The sequence below is a fragment of the Solanum stenotomum genome, chromosome 12, assembly GCF_019186545.1.
Source record: "Solanum stenotomum isolate F172 chromosome 12, ASM1918654v1, whole genome shotgun sequence".
Lineage (NCBI taxonomy): Eukaryota > Viridiplantae > Streptophyta > Magnoliopsida > Solanales > Solanaceae > Solanum > Solanum stenotomum.
This window is the reverse complement of record NC_064293.1, coordinates 35,238,461-35,258,750: the sequence shown is the minus strand read 5'-3', so window position 1 is coordinate 35,258,750 and position 20,290 is coordinate 35,238,461. Positions and strand designations below refer to the sequence as shown.

At 29.7% G+C, this 20,290-nt stretch overlaps 2 protein-coding genes across 2 annotated transcripts; one reads left to right on the top strand and one right to left on the bottom strand.

The window, feature by feature from the left end:
* Window positions 1-8,106: 8,106 nt before the first annotated feature.
* Window positions 8,107-10,233, bottom strand: LOC125848806 (uncharacterized). Its single transcript, XM_049528746.1, has 2 exons — window positions 9,736-10,233; window positions 8,107-8,468 (listed from the first exon to the last, which is right to left on the bottom strand). Exons 1-2 carry the CDS (start codon window positions 10,197-10,199, stop codon window positions 8,345-8,347), a joined length of 588 nt encoding a protein of 195 aa, XP_049384703.1. The 5' UTR covers window positions 10,200-10,233; the 3' UTR covers window positions 8,107-8,344.
* Window positions 10,234-14,301: 4,068 nt separating this feature from the next.
* LOC125847975 (GDSL esterase/lipase At5g45920) lies at window positions 14,302-20,027 on the top strand. The gene is made up of 5 exons (XM_049527746.1): window positions 14,302-14,544; window positions 14,630-14,857; window positions 18,792-18,859; window positions 18,973-19,137; window positions 19,713-20,027. Exons 1-5 carry the CDS (start codon window positions 14,446-14,448, stop codon window positions 19,873-19,875), a joined length of 723 nt encoding a protein of 240 aa, XP_049383703.1. The 5' UTR covers window positions 14,302-14,445; the 3' UTR covers window positions 19,876-20,027.
* Window positions 20,028-20,290: the final 263 nt, after the last annotated feature.

Sequence of the window (20,290 nt, the reverse complement as noted above, 5' to 3'; positions counted from 1 at the left end):
CACTTTAACAATCGGTTGGTGTGAGTTAAAGTGAATATATGTTGGTGAGAATAATAAATTTTAAAAAGTGATGATGTGATTATAAATTTTATTCACATATGAAATAAATGGTTAGTAGATATAAATGTGGAATTGTTTTAACAAAATATAAACTCGTGGATCAATTTTTGTATTAAAATATCTCAAATTATGATATGAAATTACCATATAATTCCATATCATGGTTTTTGGAGAATATAGAATCACATCTCATGATATGAAATCATGAGATGAAATCAGCGTAAAATTGCATGTCCAAACACTGATTTTATCTCACGATACCATATCGTGATATGATATCGCATGACCGAACGCCTACTAAGGTTTTTAGAAAGAAAAAAAAGGATGGATTATTCAAATGATTCTTTTTTGGGGGGAAAAGAATTGGTAATATGCGTTTTTTTTAATTGAATTGAATAATATATTTGTGTACCTCTGGATTTGATAATGGAGAATAGAGCAACACCGCTTTAGGTAAAAACAGAGGCGGTCTTGGTTTTATATAAAACAAGTAGTACTATTTAATTTTTTTCAACTTGGGCGACTTGTTGAATGTTTGGTACTGGGTTTTGACCCATGTCTCAATTACTAACAGGTGATTAGTTTTATACATCGTCAAAACAACACATGCGTTACATACAAAATGTTATTACTAATAATTAAACATTTTTTGTACTTAATTAATTATAAGCATAAGAAAAATTACAAGAATAGTTTGTTTATTGAATCGGATCAAGATTTTTTTTTTTTTTCTGTTGTCATGCAATGCGTGAAGCTCCGTTTGCTTCAGCCTATGTCATGTGCCCCCGCCCAGCTTCGCAGTGACACAACTCCATCCGTTTCATCAGTAATTTTTACACCTTCTCTTTTTAATTTTGGAATTTGGTTAATTGACTTGAAACAAAGAGCCTATTTGAATTGACTTTTTGGCTTATAATTTATATTTAACTTATGATTTTTGGCTTATTTTTATCAAAACATAAAATTAAGTGTTTATAAGCATTTTCTAAATTTACCCAAACACTTTAAAAGTGTTTAAAAGTTATTTTAGCTTTAAAACACTTAAAATAAATCGATCCAAACCTGAAGGGAGAAAGCCATTTTGAAACTCTTGAGTTTTGACAGACCTTTGTGTATATATTTTACATGTACTAATTTTTAGTATTTGAATACTCAATCAAAAAAAGTTTATGAACGGAAACCTCGACAAACCCTGCTTGTAGACATTCCTTCGTTTGATTAGTCTTACTAAATTAATGCATGTCTTATAAGAGTTAATTGATGTAGTAGCATCAAATTCAATTCAATTAGGGAAAAATAAAATTCAAGAGACCTTATGTAATGAAACAAAGAACTAAGTTAAATTATATTCCAGCATATTTCAAAATCTAGAAATAAGACGAATATTATTCTTCATTTCACTTTTTTCTCTATTAAAACATTTCTCCTAAATTAGGAAACACTAAAAATCATAAAGAACTCGCATGAATAGCGTGATTCAACATATGTGTATCCGTAGCTCCATAAATATGTACGCAAGTTAATAAATTGATTTATTTGTGCTTTAACGACAATACTTCGTTAATAATAAAAAGAAGAAAAATATTAAGGTAACAAGCTAACTAGGCTGGGCTCAAAGCAGGTCCCAATCCTTTGCTTCTTCTTACTAATATTGAGAAAGCTAATTTCTTACTTTTGTTAAGAAGTTGTTGAAGTTGGGCAATATCTTCTGGACCTCCAAACATGTATGGCTTATAAAGTGAAAAATCTGAACAACTTTTGATCTCATATAAGGCATCATCAATCTGATTAATAACTTGTTTAATTTGACCTTCATGATATTTTTTAATTGCCAATTTAATATCTGCGGAAACTTGAGATAATAAGGCAATGGCACACTCTACGTAATCTTCTGGGAATACAGGCTTATGAGCTACTTCATCTGCCAATAGAAGAGTTTTTTCAAGATTATCATCACCCAAACATATTTCAGGAATAAATACTACTATTAGCAAAATGCATATTAGGGAATTTGTGGTACGTGCCATTATTTTTGTTAGATTTGATTTGATATATCAAGAGTTTAATTTCTATTAGTACTTTCTTTTATAGTAAGTATGTAGTCATAATTAATTGCATGCATTCATTAGAATATTGCATTTACTTCTTGTCTATATTTATTGATAAGAGCTTGAATAAATGCGACATTTAATAATACGTATTCATCTAACCTTAGCTTATAGATATGTTAATAGCTTTTTACGTTATAAAATGTGTCTCCTAATTGAATGGGGGAAATAATTTTGGTTACAACTGATATAATTAAATGCAACATTATTTTTGGCCAGTATTGAATTAATTAGATTGCATGTGGCCAATATTTTGGTGTCGTAAGCCCATACCGACGTTGCTATTTTTGATATGTTAGCATGTGACCTATATTTAATTGTTGTAATAGGATTTTGCTATTTTCATATGTTGATTATGTATTTTAAATCGTTCAGTATGTCAAAATTACCTTAATATAAATAAATTAGCTATGGTGATTAAACATTTCTAACATCAATTGATCAGATTAAAGATTCAAATAATATTGAAAAAGTAAGTGAAAGTACTAATTTTCTTGACAAGTAAGGTGGGGTAAACCAACAAAAATGTAAAATGAGATCGGATCACAAAAAAAAGGAGTAAAAACAACATACAAAGTCAAAGAAATAATTAGAACATTATGAAGAGAATAACATAGAGCCAACAAAGAGCAAAACTTTTTGTTTTCATACTTTCTCCGTTTTCTATTCCCTGCAATTTAAAAATTATAAAAATTTCTTCTCGGATACATCTTTATCCCCTTTCAGATACATTCTTATCCCCTCTCGTATACATCCCCGGTATCGAGACCCTCGGTAATCTCTTGCAGGGCGCAAATGGCAAGGCCCATTTAGTAACATATCATTTGCAATGTATCAAACAACCAAGAAATGTATCCGACAACAATAAAAAATTCAATTTTTTTGTAGTTGATGAAACTTGCGGAATAAGATGTAATTAACCCTCAAATATATGATATTTTTGTACTTTATACAAAATAGGAAAAATTACTGAAATACATGTTTTATGTTTCCCTTATTTCTAATGTTCCTTTCTATTTCTAAAAACCTCTAAAATCTCTTATTTCTCTCCTAATTCTAAATTATTTTATAATGTATCCGACCTAGTTTTTAATGTATCTGAGCTACATATTATGTATCCGGCCAGTTTATTTTATAATGTATCCGAGCTACATATTATGTATCTTGTTTGTTTTACTTTTTCAGAAATTAATGTAATTACAAACTAAATAGGAATAGATTGTAATATCATATTAAAACTATGTGATTCTTAAAATTTATACAAAATAATAACCACCGGAATGAAATGGGGTTCACACTGTTTCTCGGTGGGTCAGTCCGTACAAGGCCCAAACACAAGTTCCAATATCTTGCTAATTGGACTCAAACCATTGGAGCAAACAATCTCAGCCTATAGCATGCAATTATTAGGAAGATAATGGAAATCTTACCTAAACGAATTTTTTCAGATTAATTATTAATCTTTTTTTTATACTTTTTGTTTACTACCGTCTATAACTTATATTTACCTTTAAGATATGATTTTTTTTAAAAAGTAAATAATTAGTCAAATTATCCTTGCTTGGTAATTAGGGCTCAAAGTACTACTATTTCTAAATTTTCCGCATTTAATCAAAACTTTTATAAATCTTATTAAATGTCTAAAGTTCAATCATATGATACTTTAGTCATTATCTCAAAAATTAGACTTATTGTCACAATCAAAGTTTTAATTAGTTTCAAAACTCTTAATTAATATTTTGAAAATTAAAAATGACAATTATGTCCCTCTGTTTTTAAAAGGTCAAAATTGATCAACATTTGAGTAGAATCTTTGATCTTTTATGATTATATAAATTAATTAGAATGATCCTTTACAAAGTATATGCTATTAATCATAAATCTTAAAAGTTTCATGCATAAAATATATCCGCATATAAAATTTATCCATCTTATTTGGTACAAGCATTTCCAAATTCCAATACGTATATAGTGAATCTCAATGATATATTTGTGGGCTCAAAGCTGATCCCAATACTTGTTTCTTAATTTTGTTGATAAGTAATACAACATTATCCATATCTTGTGCTACACTTCTGGCAATATAAGACTGTGCATCAGATGTATCTTGACAACTTTTGATACTTTTTAGGGCTTCATCAATTTGTTTGATAACATCTTTGAATTGACCATTTTGGTAATTCGTAATTGCCAGTTTAAGATTAATTTCGGCATCGCCAAATCTAAATTCACAATACATGACCTCCTCAATTGCTAAATATTGTTTTATACCTTCGATACTACCTATCGCCGATTGAAGAGAGGATACGATATCATCGTTAGCCAAGGGTAATTTAGGAATGATTGAGAAAATTAATAGTGAAATGAATGTCACCATGGAAGTTGTACCAAATAGAGATACTGCCATTATTTTGTGATTCTCTTTTTCTTTCTTTTTTCTGATTTTTTTTTCTCTTTGTTAGATATAGATTGTAAGAAAGTTTATGTTTATATATATGATTTTTTTTAGTGGTTAGTTGAATTTGAGATGTTATATGTATCTATATTAAATTGGGTTGTTTCAATAAGTGCGGTATTTAATGATAAAACTATATCTAATCCGAGCTTATAAATCACTTTTTTTCTGTTACAAATTATAATGCTGAATGTATTGGTTGCATACAATATAAGTGCAATGTATTTTGTCATTGAACAGTTCATTTATGACGATCTTTTTGTTGCTGCAATACTCCCTACGGTTAATATGAGATGATGTTTTTAGTTTAAGGCATATTTTTTTAAAAAATTATTTCACACATGGAAAGTAAAAAATATTTCACTAAATTATCTTTAATAAAAATTTTGGAATACTATCATTAATAGTTTTTTTTTTTATTCATATATATATATATTATTATTATTATTATTATTATTACTTTTTCTTAATTAACTCAAACCCACGACCTTATAAGATTAGATCTAGAGGGTGTTAATTACCACGTGAGCAAATTCCTCTTCTCATTTGATATATTATATATATATTCATAATTAAAAAATATTGTTTGGTATATAAAATTATAAAAATAGATAAAGAAGTTAAAACTTAATACGAGTTACAACCCATTTGTTGGGGTTGATTTATACAAATCACCTCACACATCTATTTAAGGATTAATATTATTGCTTTTAAATTTTTTTTTTTTAATTACTACTAGTAAAGTTATAATTATATATATTAATAGATTAGTATTAATCTATAAATTAAGTAATTATAATAATATTATAATTAATAGGTGAGAGAAACAATTGTTGATGATTTTGGTAGGAATTTGGTATACTTATGTATTGACACTGTTTTTGTGTTGACATGAAAATGGTATAATTTTGGTATACTATTTTTATTGTTAATGTAAACTATCTTTTGTGTAAATATGACATATTGATGTAATTTGTGTTTAAATATGACCTTAAATTTGTATGAGATTAATATGATACATTTTTATGTATAAGCTGTACAAATATACATTCGACATACCATACCTCTTTTTCAAATTGTATCACACTAACAATCCACAATATTTAATATAAAACATCAATCAGAACAATTTCATTTACCACCGTGTTTTATCAATATCGATAAGAAACTTTCACCTTTCATGAGCATACAAAAGGCTACGAACCAAAAAAATGTTTGATAGAAACGATTGAGAAAAAAAAAACGAAATCTATTTTGAGAGAAGAAAAAAATATGTTTTGAGAGACAATTAACGAGGTGAGAGAAAATGCTAGTAACTGTTTTGAGTTAATTAAGGAAGAGAAATATACTTTCAATTATATTTTATGTCAATTCTTTATTATTATTACTATATTTAATATGATTGTTACTCTATTTTCTGTTTTTATTTTTATTTTTTTTATATTTAACAAATGTTATATTCGGTAAGTATTTTACTGTTAAAACTTGAAATATATATAAAAAATAATGTCATAACAAGCTAGTAATAATAAATAGTCTTATATGTTAATTATAAAATTTTCTCAAGTATACCATATGTATAAGCACTGATGCGAAAAATAATAAAGATTATGTGGGTTTAATATAAAAGTACGGAAAAGGGTCAAAATTGTCCCTGAACTATGTGAAATAGACCACTTATACCCTTCATTACATTTTGGGATCAAAAATACCCCCGCAGTTATCCCAGGAGACCACAAATACCCTCTAGAGTTAACACCCCAATTTTTTAGTGATGTGGCAAGCCACATGAGACTAATCCCTCCACCTAAGCATTGTCAACTAAGATTCACTACAAAAGAACTTGACTTTTAGTACAAAATCCCAAAATATTGCCACTAAAGGTTATGAGTGATTTTTAGTGGCAACTAAGGCACCAACAACCATTCGCTAGTAAAACTTATTTTTTCAACAAAAAAATATGATAATTAATTTTCGATTGCGACCTAATTTTCTAAAATAAATAACTTGCAATATCCATATTAAAAACATCCAATATTATTACAAAAAATAATCAAAATTACTTCTCGATTCAAATCTTCTACTATATATATATAATGCATCACTGTACATTTTATACATTTACATATGACATAAAAATAAAACATATAGTGTCTTCAAACTCCTACTTAATCGATATCATATTTGATTTTTTAAAAACAATGAAGAAAAAAACACAAAATTAGAATTTAATGTTAAAAACTTTTAGTGACGATTTTCTGGGCTTTTGTGGCGACTGTTGTTGCCGCTAAAGGTCTAGTTCTTTTGTAGTGAATCCTAGTTGGCAACGCTTAGGTGGAAGGATTAGTCCCACGTGGCTTGTCACGTCAACAAAAATTTGGGGTGTTAACTCTTGAGGGTATTTGTGGTCTCTTAGGATAACAGCAGGGGCATTTTTTATCCTAAAATGTAACGAAGGGTATAAATGGTCTATTTCATATAGTTCAGGGGCAATTTTGACCCTTTTCCGATAAAAGTATAACTACAACGTGGATGTAATATTTTATATTTGAATGTATAGATTTTTGTTGGGGTGAAAGTTGGTCCCAATTATATATAGATACCTCACTTGTTCCTTAATTTTGTTGACAAATAATTGAAGATCAACAAGTTCTTGAGTGAGCATAATCTTTGCTTCAGGTGATTCTTGACAAGCTTTGATATAGTGTAGGGCATCTTTAATTTGTTCGATTATAATATCTTTGGACTGACCATCATTGTATTTCTCAAGTGCCGATGCAAGATATCTTGCAGCATATATAATCTCCCAAAAATATGCTAGCTACAATCCGTCATGTCATTACCAGAAAATTCATTTGATAAGCCCTCCGCATTATTTGACGCTGTTCGAAGGGAGGATTCAATATCATCATCAGCCAAAGGTAAATGAGGAATCAATGTGAAAGTTAATACTGAAATGCATGCCAAATTGAGATACTGCCATTTTTATTTTGATCACGAGTTTATGTTTATAATTTTTTATTTTATTTTCACAGATATTTGTGGCTTATCTTTATCAGTTAAATAATACATCTAATCTAAGCTTAGAAACATTTTTTTCTGTTACAAACTATAATTAAATGTTGAGTATTTTGGTTGCGTGCAATGTTATTGGTCATAGATTACATGCATTTATGACCTATGATGTTTGTTGCAATAACCGTACGTCTTTAATCGCTTCTTAGTCTAATGTGTTCTATTATTGGTAATACTCCTATCGTCTATATTAAGTGAATTGCATGAATTTTTTTTTATAGTTGAAAATATGGAAATTTATCAAAGTTCAAGAGATAAAAGTTACAAATTGGTTGAATTAGAAAGACTTTACGTTAGATAAGAAGTTTTTTAAGAATGGATTAATTTCATTCTTATAAATTCTCAAATACTACATAATTTTTATAAGAAGATCACACTTACGTTGAATATTTATGAGCACAATATAAATATATATGAAATTTACATTAATAATCTAAAGTTGTATAAAAATCAAGAACAAAACAAACCAACCAAGCAAGCAAATTATTGCATGTAGTACACTTGAAGAGACCAAAGAAAAGCATCAAAAGAAAAAAAAAATTGAAGACACGACAAATATATAAAACACACATTTTTTCTTCTTATGTACAAAATTGAGTAATCTTCAACTTAATTAATCCCATATGGAAGGGTCTTAATTAATTGATCAGAAAGGTATTTTATCAGTGATATAGTGGAAGAAGTGAAAAGGAGCATTCACTAGACCAAGTGCCATTTCTACCAACACAGTCACACAAAAGCAACAGGGGCATATGCAAGTCAAAATCAACCTGCACCATCACCAAAATTCTTATTAACTTTTACATTTAATTAACATCATGTGTATATATATATATATATATATTATATATATATAGCTTTTGTTGACTCCTATATTCAGATTAACAATCCAGAAAAAATAAAAGATGAAAAGAAAAACAAAGAAATATCCGAGTTCACAGAACCCGTCCTTAAGAAATTTAATCCCCTCAAGTACCCGAGGTTGCAAATTAATTCCTCTCAAGATAAAATAGATTAATCATTAAAGAAGTAGCGGTGCCTCAAACTTCAATAATTTCAACGAACTCAAAAAGACAACAACGAATCAACACACAAACACGATCGATCGATTTTATTTTAAAGAAGGGAAGAATTCGATGCATAAAAATGAGAGAAAGCCTCTCTATTTATAGTCAACAAAGGGTAAGGTCACAACTCTTTGGAAAAAAGACAACCTTTCAGAAATGTCACAACCCTTTGGAAAAGGTACAACCTTTCAAACGGTCACAACCCTTTAGAAAAGATACAACCTTTCATAGAGGTCACAACCCTTCGAAAAAGTCACAACCCTTCAGGAGAGTCACAATCTTCATTTCATGTTTACACCTTTAAAACCCAACAACTTTCTCTAACAATAAATTAAATTTAAGCTACTCGGAATTAAGTCAGACTAATAAACACTCTTAAATTGATTAGCAGTTCACAACTTTTTGTGCAAAAATACAAACCTTTACTTGGATGGCCACGATAGAAATTTTCCCACAAATTAATCTTACACTAATTAATAGTCGTGACTTCTGTCCATTTGTTTAATAAGAAAAACAAAAGTAAATACATAAAATCACTCTATGATTTTTCCATTAAGTTGAGGCGAATTCAAAATTTGAAGTTTATGAATTCTCAATAAACTCAAATTACAAAAAGAAAACTTCTTTATATGTGCCCAAGCGGAATCAAACCATCATATAGAAGGCCAACTAAGCTTAAGTGGGTTCCTTCACCAACGTTGGACCAAGTGACTGCTTTGTTATTAGATTCCCAATAGATATTTATTATATATTTAATAAATTTCTCAATATAAATGTAGAATTTTGTACGAAGTTATTGGATTCTCGAAAACTCGTGTACTTTAGATCCGCCTCGGCCGGTAGTTTGACACTTCTAGGAGCTAGGAGTTTTGACCGATCTTTTTCAATGATGAGTTTAACTATTAAGTCGCCAAAATTCAAAAGATAAAACAAGTGGCAAAATAAAAATATAGATTATAGAAAGACAAACCCGATAATCCAGATAATTCCTGCAATAAAAGCGATGACCAGAGAGATTAAGGCAAATGGAAGTCCCAAAAGAAATGCTATTGGCCGGCATTTCGTCTCTTTTTCAATTTGATTTATCTTTACTAATTCTGAACTTTCCATTCTATCTTTTTCAACTTGTTCATTCTTGTTTCCCTCAGCTGGATTACTATTATTTTCTTCTTCGTCTTTAACTTGCTCTGCATCTATATTCGCCTCACTTTCAATCGTTGGTGGATCAATAATTACTTGATTATTATTATTATTTTCTTCTTCGTCTTTAACTTGCTCTGCATTTGTATTTGCATCACTTTCGATTGTTACAATCTTTGGTAGATCAACAATCACTTGATCATTATCAATTTCTTCCGACTTTGTTGCTTTATGTTCATCAACTTCTTCGATGGATGATCGCGAAATTTCTGATTTGTCTTCTTTGTTATCCATATTGTTAATTATTCTCAGTTGAGCTTATAGTAAAGTGGGGAAAAAAAGCTTAGACTTTGTGATACGTAAAAAAGAAATTAAAGCACATTTTTATATAGCAGAGATTTCTTGACATTTTTAGGTCAGGACAAAATGTGATTGGTAATAGCCAACCAAATGTATGATTTCTTCCTCTTGTTTAAGAGAGTAAATTATTGGACTTTGTGTATCCCCACTTGCATGCACAAAACAATCCAAAGTCAAAGTCAATACACTTAGTTTATATTGATTAAAATTAAGAATCTATTTGGTGTGTCTCAACAACTTCAGAAATGAACAGCTTGTAATGGATAACTGCTGACATGAGCAATGCTATATATATATATATATATATATATATATATATATATATATATATATATNAAAAAAAATAACGAAAGAATTAAAAGAGTAGCTCATTATGATTATATTTTTTATAAAAAAATAATATTGTATGTTGTTCAATTATGGTACGTCTTGTTAGGTAGTAATACACTTGTCATCATAATTGCTTGTATAACAATTTCCGAAGGATTTTATGATAGTCTGGGTCACTTCACCTTTTAAGCCGTTTCAAAAAGAATGCCTTCCTTTTTTTTTTAATCTGTTTTAAAAAAGAATAAATTTTTTTTTGTAACATTTTAATTTTAATTTTTCATGTGGCATGTTTAAGACCACAAGATTAAAGGGCAATTTTGTACATTTACCATAACTTTAATTTAGGACCACAAAATTCAAAAATCTTCTTTAATTTTTTAAACTCCGTGCCAAGTTAAACTAGACCATTCTTTGTGAAACGGATGGAGTATTTATTTAGTTTTAAGATTTCAAGTTGAATGTTCAAGTTTTTCTAATTAAAAAAAAGAACTTTAATATAAAACTATCATGGCCCACGGGATAGGATTTGATGTCTTGTAGAATTTTTTATACTATATGTCTGTTCACTAAAATAATAGCAGAAATACCCCTTTTAATATTTTTCAAGTGAATTTAATTCTGTGTATTTAAATTTCCTGCCAAGTTAAAGGATATTTAAACGTTCATATAGTTTAAATATTAAAGTAAATTGTTCTGTTAAATTTGAATATTTTTATTAACGTCAAATATGTAACTTCCTCATTATTCTATCCAATCGAGTGAGATAATATCCTCTTTAAGGTTTTCTTCAATAACCAAAGGTAGAATGTGCAAAAGCTCAAGTGGTCAGATTCAATAATAATTACCATATGATCGGGTTGAAATCTTTTTATTGTTTTAATGTTTTCTTTTTCTTTTTGAAATTTCCAGTAAAATCTGTAGTTGCTAATCTTTTGATTGATACACTTACTTTTATGGAATAGCTTGCAAATCACATAAAAATGTAAACCATAAAAGATAAATTTGACACGATAAGTTATGTCTAAGAAAGTTATTGATGAGGAAAATGAATTCCAGATCTCATTAGAGAAATCACTCACACAATCAACTGAATCCACTCTTGCGGGTATCATCTTAGTATTAATATTAAATCCCCAACTATATTTGGTATGACCTCACAGCTAACAAATGCATAATTGTCTACTTCCTTGTGTTTTGAAACAATAATTAAAGGAATTATATTTATTAAAGAAACTCTTCTCTCCAATTCACATGTGATTGTTTAGAGCTGCCTAGCAACAACCAAAATATCCACCAAATACCTTTGCTAAGTCATATCGCCAACTCAAGTTCTTAGTTATAAATTTTAGGGGGATAATTATGCATGTTATAGTATGTGGGCATAAAGAATTATCGCTCCATCAAAATGATTTTTAGCGGCGATAATTAATAATAATAGCTTAATTATCGTTAAATATGTATTTTTAGCGATAATTATTACTTTTTGCAAATATTCTTAAAGCCTATAGCGATATTAAATCCAACAATAATTAACTAATACGAATAAATATTTTAACACTCTTTATTAATGTATATTATAGTTGATAAAAATTATTTTTATAGTAGTATACTCTGACAGATTTTCTAATGATTGGTTAGGGAAGGAGAGAAAATCAGAAAGTAGAAAGGTAAAAAGGGGAAGAATAACTAGAAGACTGTAAAATGGGTGCTAATAAGGCTACTTATGGAATTTTCGCCCCAAGAAAAGCTAGGAAAAAAATAAGTTATTACATGATTTAAGATAACATAATTTCAAAAAATATTTATCATTTGAATTAATTATCAAAATCCCTTTTTTCTTCTCTCTTTTAACAGCTGGATACAGCACTCTACCTGTATCAGATACATTACAATTTTATTTGTATATAATGTATCTGGTACAAATGTTATTGTTGATACATAACTCCAATCATTTCATAAATCAGTGTGAATCTGATTTATAGTTATGTATTTGATACTAGGGGTGGACATTCAATATTCGGTTCAGGATTATCAAATTTCGAATTCGGTAATTTGATAATCGGTAATTAAAGTAAATACCAAATATCAAAATTTTAAATTTTGATTTGGTAATTCGATAATTGGTAAATTAAATTGCGGTATTTCATTTGTTTCGAATACCATACCAAATACTCAATTACCAAATAACAAAAAAATGTTTGTTTCGATTCGGTATTTAATGCACAACCCTATCTGATACATAACTTATATTTCTGATATATAACTTATGTATCATTTACTAAATATCGGGCGAAAGAGCAATATATTCATGAATTCTAAAAATATTGAAATTATTGTAATTTACAAGAAATTTAGGGTAGAATATAATATAATTAAGGGAAAATTACGCATATAAGCAAACATTTAAATTATAATAGTTAATTACTTAACATAGCTATAGTTGCCTTACTTACAGTTCGCGGCCTACTTTTAGCTATAATTACACAACTCAGCTTTTTAGTTTTGTATAATTCACACGTTTGTATAATTCAGATTTTGTATAATATAATTTGTGTAACTTTTATATAATTCGTAATTTGTATAACTGTTTGCACTTCTGATGTTTATAATTGTATAAATTCGCTATTTCGAGTTTATACAAAAATAATTGAATTATACAAATGTACCCGCGAATTATATAAACCTGCAAATTTATACAAATCCGCAAATTATACAAACGAGATAACTTAAATTGTAGTTACAACCCATAAATATGCAAACTAAAGTTATGGAGCATAATTAAATTTATTATAGTGGCTATTTGCGAAAGTTCCTCTATAATTAATGCCCAAATTATTGGGCTTTCTATACTTAAAACTAGCCACCATGTAGCAGCAGAAAATGGGCTTGTATGGACAATGCCCTTGCTACTTGCTGGCTACATTGGGCCTAATTCGATGAGAAGAGTTCAAATCCGATGTTCACTACAGTACTACACAGGAAATCTACACTAAAATAAGGGAGTTGCTTCTGTGGTAAATATTATTCGAATCACCAATGAAGTAAAGGTGGGAGTTCCTGGGGATGGGTAAATTTTTTTCAAAAAAAAAAATGCACCGGTAGCCAGTTTTTACTTTACTACTCAAATCATATTCACTTTTTAAAGTTATTTAATTTGTAGCCAATTTGGCAAAGCTTCAAACAAAAGTATTTTTGCTACCAGATACACTAAGCAAGATGTGAAGGGAGGTAAGCGATATAGGCATGTATCTCATATACATGCAAATTACGATACACACTAAATATATATATCTGTATGTATATGGTGTATTTCACATGTATATGAGATATCAGATACAAAAGAGAGTGGTTATCGAGATGGGAGGGAGGCGATCGAGATTTGTTATGTATCCAAGATACACGCGAATCCACTTAGATATAATGTAACTAGAATAGATTATACCTAATTTTAACTTCATGTATCTCGAGATACATGTATCTTGATACCAAAATCTGATAAGATTTATGTATATTTAAGTTCTAATCTAGTGTGAATGCGGTAAGTTTCCCTTCCATTTTTCTTTAAACTTCATACTGTATTAAATGCATTTCTGACCTTGACCTTTAAAAAAGAAATAAAAATTAAATGCATTTCATAAATAATAGATTGAGATAAAAGAGCATTTATAAAAGAAAACATTAGAAGTCTTTTTTTCTTTTATGTAAAAAGGGAAAAGAGCTTTTAAAGTACCAGCAACTACTGCATCTTTCTCCTTCTATCTACAATCATCACTCTTCCATATAGCCCTAAAAGCTAAAATCTTCCTTCTGTTTCTCCTCTCCTTTTCACTTCATTCTCATATCAGAAAAAATGAGACCAAAGATTTATCTGTTTGGAGATTCCATCACTGAAATGTCATTTGATGAAGGTGGATGGGGTGCTACTCTTGTCAAACACTTCAATCGCACCGTATATATATATTCAACACCTCTTCTGTTTAATTTAATATTCTTTTTTTTCTTCTTCTTTTTCTCTGATGATTAATTTTGTTTAGGCGGATGTGGTGTTAAGAGGGTATAGTGGGTATAACACAAGATGGGCATTGAAGGTGTTGAAGAAAGTTTTTCCGGCGGCTGAGAAATCCGAATCGGAATCGCCATTGGCGGTGACCGTTTTCTTTGGAGCGAACGATGCGTCTCTTGCTGATAGATACTCTGCTTTTCAACACGTTCCTCTTGAGGAGTTCAAGCACAATCTTCACTCCATTCTCGCCTTCCTTAAGGTAGGTACCTTTCCTTTTTTTTTTTTATTAGGCATTTTATTCATGCGGAAAAATAAAGTAACAAAATAATTTATAAAAAAATTATTTTAAACACGTTTCCCAAGTAACACCAAAAAGTGAAAAAATTTCATAGTCAAATGTCCTTTAGTAGTATTTCACTTGATTGACTCTATGAGCTTCTAATGTAAGAATTTGATTTTCGATTTTATACCTTGTCTGTCCAACAATACTTGTTCATTATTAATTTTGTATATGTTTTAAGAAATCATACTTTGAATATTATAAATACATTGTTAACTATAATTAATAATAAAAATAAATTAGAAATTAAGTGTAAAATTAGCCATTAGTTTTATAAATTGAACAAGTATTGTTGCGTACACGTGCAAATCTCATAAATCCATCAAATGAGTATTATACGTTGGGATTTGCAGTTTTTGAAATTTGATGAGTTTGTTGACGATTTTCACTATTTTTCTGGTAAATACGCAGCTGTAATTGTGCTGGATCACATGCGTGGATTGTTTTTTTAATTTTGTTTGGTAGCCCAATCAAATGCTTCTATTGTTAAAATAATATATGATACTTATATTTTTTTTTCTTTTTAAAATATTGTCTTCTTGATTTTGTGTGTAGTATGATTGCCTTCGTGTACCATCGCTTACGAAATTTTCATTAGAAAAACAAATGAAATATAGAATAATTATAGTAATAGAATATTTATTAGAAACAAATGAAGAAAATACATTTTCCTTTTTGACCATGAATTCAACAGCTAATTTAAATTTAGATCTATTTACTTATTGTTATTTGAGTTTCTTTTTTTTTCCTTTTGTCCATTAATTTAAAAATATGAGAAATAAAAAGAAAAAATTGTGAAGAAATAAAGAGAATAAAGTAAGAACAAAATTTAAAACTTATTTTTTGCAACTGTATTATAATTTATTTTTCATATCGATCAAAAAATAATAATTTGGACATATAGTGACATTATCGACCGTATATATAATGGTCAATCTTAGGGTATTTGCATTTGACATTGTTATCCTCACATACCCTAACATTCAATCTGTCAAATATTTATATTACCTTCTTTCATTTCAATCTATATGATACTTTTTGCTTTTTGAAATTCAAATCATGAAAAATTTAATCAACATTTTAAAAATATTTCTTTTACAAAATTGACATGAAAAGAATTGGGACATATAATTGTTTTATATATATTTTAATATTAAAATTTTATAATTTAATATTGAGTTGATATAATTCCAGTTTAGTTTTGAAAATTAGTAAAATTGAATCTAGATAAGGAAAAATTCTCATATAGATTTTAAAAAGGGAATATTAATCGTAGTAAAAAATTTCAAAATTATCGACAGTTTCTCATTATTTATGCTTCTTTCTTACATTATGTGATTGTAGTGTTGTTTCTTAAGCTTAGTTAATTGTTCATCACTTTAAGATCTCTAGAAATTCTAGATTTCTTATGTCATGAAGACTATGGGATAGATGATATAAAATGTCAAAAGTTACCCTTCCGTCCTGGAAGGAACGAATTACTCATACATGTGGTCGACTGTGTAGTAAGCTGACCCTTCAGCATTTTTAAAAGGTACATGAAATAAAAGTATATTCCATACAGTCAAGTCCAAACAACATGTTATATCAGAGTCAGAGCCACAGTACTATCTATGGATTCTAGCTTTCCTCAAACTCAGTATTTGTATTAAAAAATTTATTTCTATACAAAATGTTTGGCCTAGTCGTCAATAAAGTAGGTTGAGAATCGTGAGGTCTCGTGTTTGAATTCTAGCAAGGAAAAAAACCATTAGATGCTTTCTTCCCACCTGTCCACACTTTAGTGGATAGACTTATCTGACATTTGTACTGATGGAAAGTATATAGTAGGTATCTCAGGAAATTAATTGAGTTGTGTTCAAGCTGTGGCCTAGACACCACCATAATGTGGTGGGGTTTAAATGTGTTATATCAAACTCTATAGTATTATTTTGCACGAATATGTAGGGATTAATTATGCCAAATGATGCCTACAAGACTTGAAAAAGAAAGGAAGGAAATTTTTTTTAAGTGGGGCTTGATGGATCCTTAGTGTATGTAGTTCTCAATGTAAATGCACGAGCCTCTCTTTTGCTTATATATTGATCAGTATAATAAGCATGAAGCAGTTCCAACTAAAATTGTTCAAATAGAAGGCCCAGTAGTTGCTTTTGTTGCTCCCCACTTGTCTAATAATTTTAAGTAAATTTGCTGCTTCTTTATGCTATGCATGGAGTGCCCGGTCATTTTCATGCAATTTTTGGTTTAAATAAATATATAAGCTGATTTGCTTTTTGCCTAGACGTCATAACGCAATTCTGAGCTGTGCTTTTCTTCTTTTTCATCGATCCAAGAAAGATTTTGCTCACAAATAATTCCAATTCATGGACCAGTCAACTAAGGAACACGTATGATCTATTTGTTCCTTAATTGTTTCGCAGTTCGATGTTGATATAAAAACTCTCTCAGCCTGATCGTGTTTTCTTCTTTCTCTCTTTGTAAGTGCGCGACTTTCTTTGAGTGAGCCCTTCTCCTTTTATAGACAAAAAAAAGTTTTTCCTTCGTTGACTCCAACATGATAAACTTTTAGTGATTTTTTCTCATTGTATGACTAGGACAACCCTTTCCTTATGCGACTTGAATTCCTAGCAGTTTATTTTTATTCACATCCTCAACTTTATTTGTTTCCTAGTTCCAGTTGGATTTGGTCTACTGAGATCATGTTTGTGGAACTTGTTCTTTGCAACTGTCATTCTTCAAAATATGTATTCTCATTCAACAAATTCCCCTTTTTTGATGATGACAAATCCGTGTGTGCATTCTATCATGCTAAGTGATTCTTTACACAAACATAGAACTCGAAAATGTTATATGAGAGAGACTAGGAAATGATTATGCACAAAGCAACAATATTCCCCCTTTTGGCATCACAAAAACAAATTTATAAGCACAAAACCAATTATAATACCCAAGGCCAATGGCAAACATGCATCAGACTTTACACAGAATTACTGGAACAACTATAACAACATAAAAATCACGGAAATGAAATAATAACAGAAATCAAATGCCTACACAAGAGTTCACAGTCAACTTGATGAATCATTATTCACTATATGTCCGCCTTACTAGCATGACAATATAATATTGAAGATGACACTTCATACCTTTGATCTTGTTTGTATACTGCATACTTGTTGATCAACTCTATAAGGATTTGAACCCAGGTACCATGTAAGTTTTGAGCATACCATGCTACAACTCTCCATTAGTTCTATGGGTGTTTAAAATACAATATAAAGTAAGATTTGATTTTGACCTATATATGTATATAGTGTAATTTTCCGACAAGCTGGACACCCTGACTCCACAGTAGCTCCGCCCCTGTGTAAACCTAGTAACATGTAGTCAGTAGCCCAGACCTTTAATTTATGAAAGCTACTATAGTGAACTGCATGCTTAATATTTGAGTCTGGGTTTTGGACCGGAGCAGACCTATAATTCTGAATATGGAATTCAATTGATGAACGTCGCATATTTGGCCTATACTGTATGATAGATATGTGTGTATATATATATATATGTAACATTCTGAATTTTTATAAATATCTAACTTTGCATCCATCAAGTTCAAAGGAAATCTACCTGTACTTTTGATGAACTTTTTTGATTGAGGGAAGTAGTTTGTCATTATATAAGTAGTCAATGACTATAACCCCGTGGTAGAAATCAAAATATAAACATACAATTATCTGTGTTTGCTATCACCCATATAACGCTTAAATTTTATCTTGTAATTTAATAGCCATCCATGTGTGTATATTCTGGAGTTAGTACTCATGTTGATGATTCACTTTGCTATGCCTATTTGTAGGGGAGATGGCCAACAACTGAAGTTATCCTCATTTCACCTCCTCCAATTGATGAACCTTCGCGACTCCTGTAATCTTTCCATATATACGTTTCATGATTCTTTGACTAGAACAACATGACGACAATATTATTATTTTTACTCTTCTTGAAACAGTACTGATTTTTAATTCAAACATATGTAGATATCCTTTTGCAGAGAACAAACTGGGACTGCCAGAGAGGACGAATGAAGCTGCTGGAAACTACGCCAAGGCATGTCTAGCTGTTGCTGCTGAATGTGGGGTCTCCGCTATCGATCTCTGGACCAGAATGCAACAAATCCCTGGCTGGCAAACAGCTTGTTTAAGGTATCTGATCCCCTCCTCTCTACAAGAAAAGATATCTTTTATGATTTTATTTCGTCGTGTGATTCATTTAGTTGGCTGCCCTCTGCATGCCCAGAAATGTTGCATATTATTCTGATCATCTAAATTCGAAGTTGTTTCCCTATCGTAAAACTTCAATTCTTGTAATGTTGTATTTCAATTCTACATATCGGCAAGCATTGTTTACACATATTTAGATTCGTATTACAATCATATATAATTGCTGGGGCAAATGTAGTACATAGTTGCTACTTGATCACAATTATATTCTTGTAGGTTTTCATAATTTAAAAATTCAGTTTATAAAGGTTAAGTGTGATCGATTCCAAATGACATGTTTAGAATATACTGTAAACTCTGTTTAATCCTAGGATTCTGTTTTGCTCCATCTCTTTTTGCATACTGGTTTTAAATGATTTTAGTTAAATACACTGACAATACATTGTAGAGAATATTTACATGCTGCAGCTTCTAACTTGCTTTATTTCCAGGTTTACAAATTTCATTAATCATGATCTGTCAGCGTATATAAGTTAAATCCATTTTTGATGTTACAGCGACGGTTTGCACCTGAGTCGAACTGGCAACAAAATTGTGTTTGAGGAGGTGATCGAGGCTCTTAAAAAGAAAGGACTGAGTTTGGAAACTCTTCCTGTTGATCTCCCACAAATTAATGAAGTGGATCCAAATGATCCCCTCAAGTCTTTTGAAGGAATATAGTATTGACTTAAAATCTAAAAACCCCTCTTCCCTTTCCTTTTTCTTAGCCAATAATATAAATTGTGGAATAGATTTTATCCTATTTTGAGAACAAAAAGACCGTGTATTGTTTATTGACTTCAAGATATCAATGTTCAAGTAATTTCTCGTGGTAAATCCTAGCTCAAATGAATGTGTTTTAACATATATAGTTGGAAGTTTAGGTTGTTTGACCCTCATTTATTAGGTTAGAAAATTTTAGAAATAGCAAATATAATAGACATAATAAGGCTTTATAACTATAGTTTTGATAATTGCGCTTCATAGCTATAGTTTCGTTTGCTTTGGAGATTGTGCTTCATATATTTCTGCCCGTTTGTATATTTTGCTTGTGAATATACAAATAGAGTAAGTATATGCAAATTCTGTATTTATA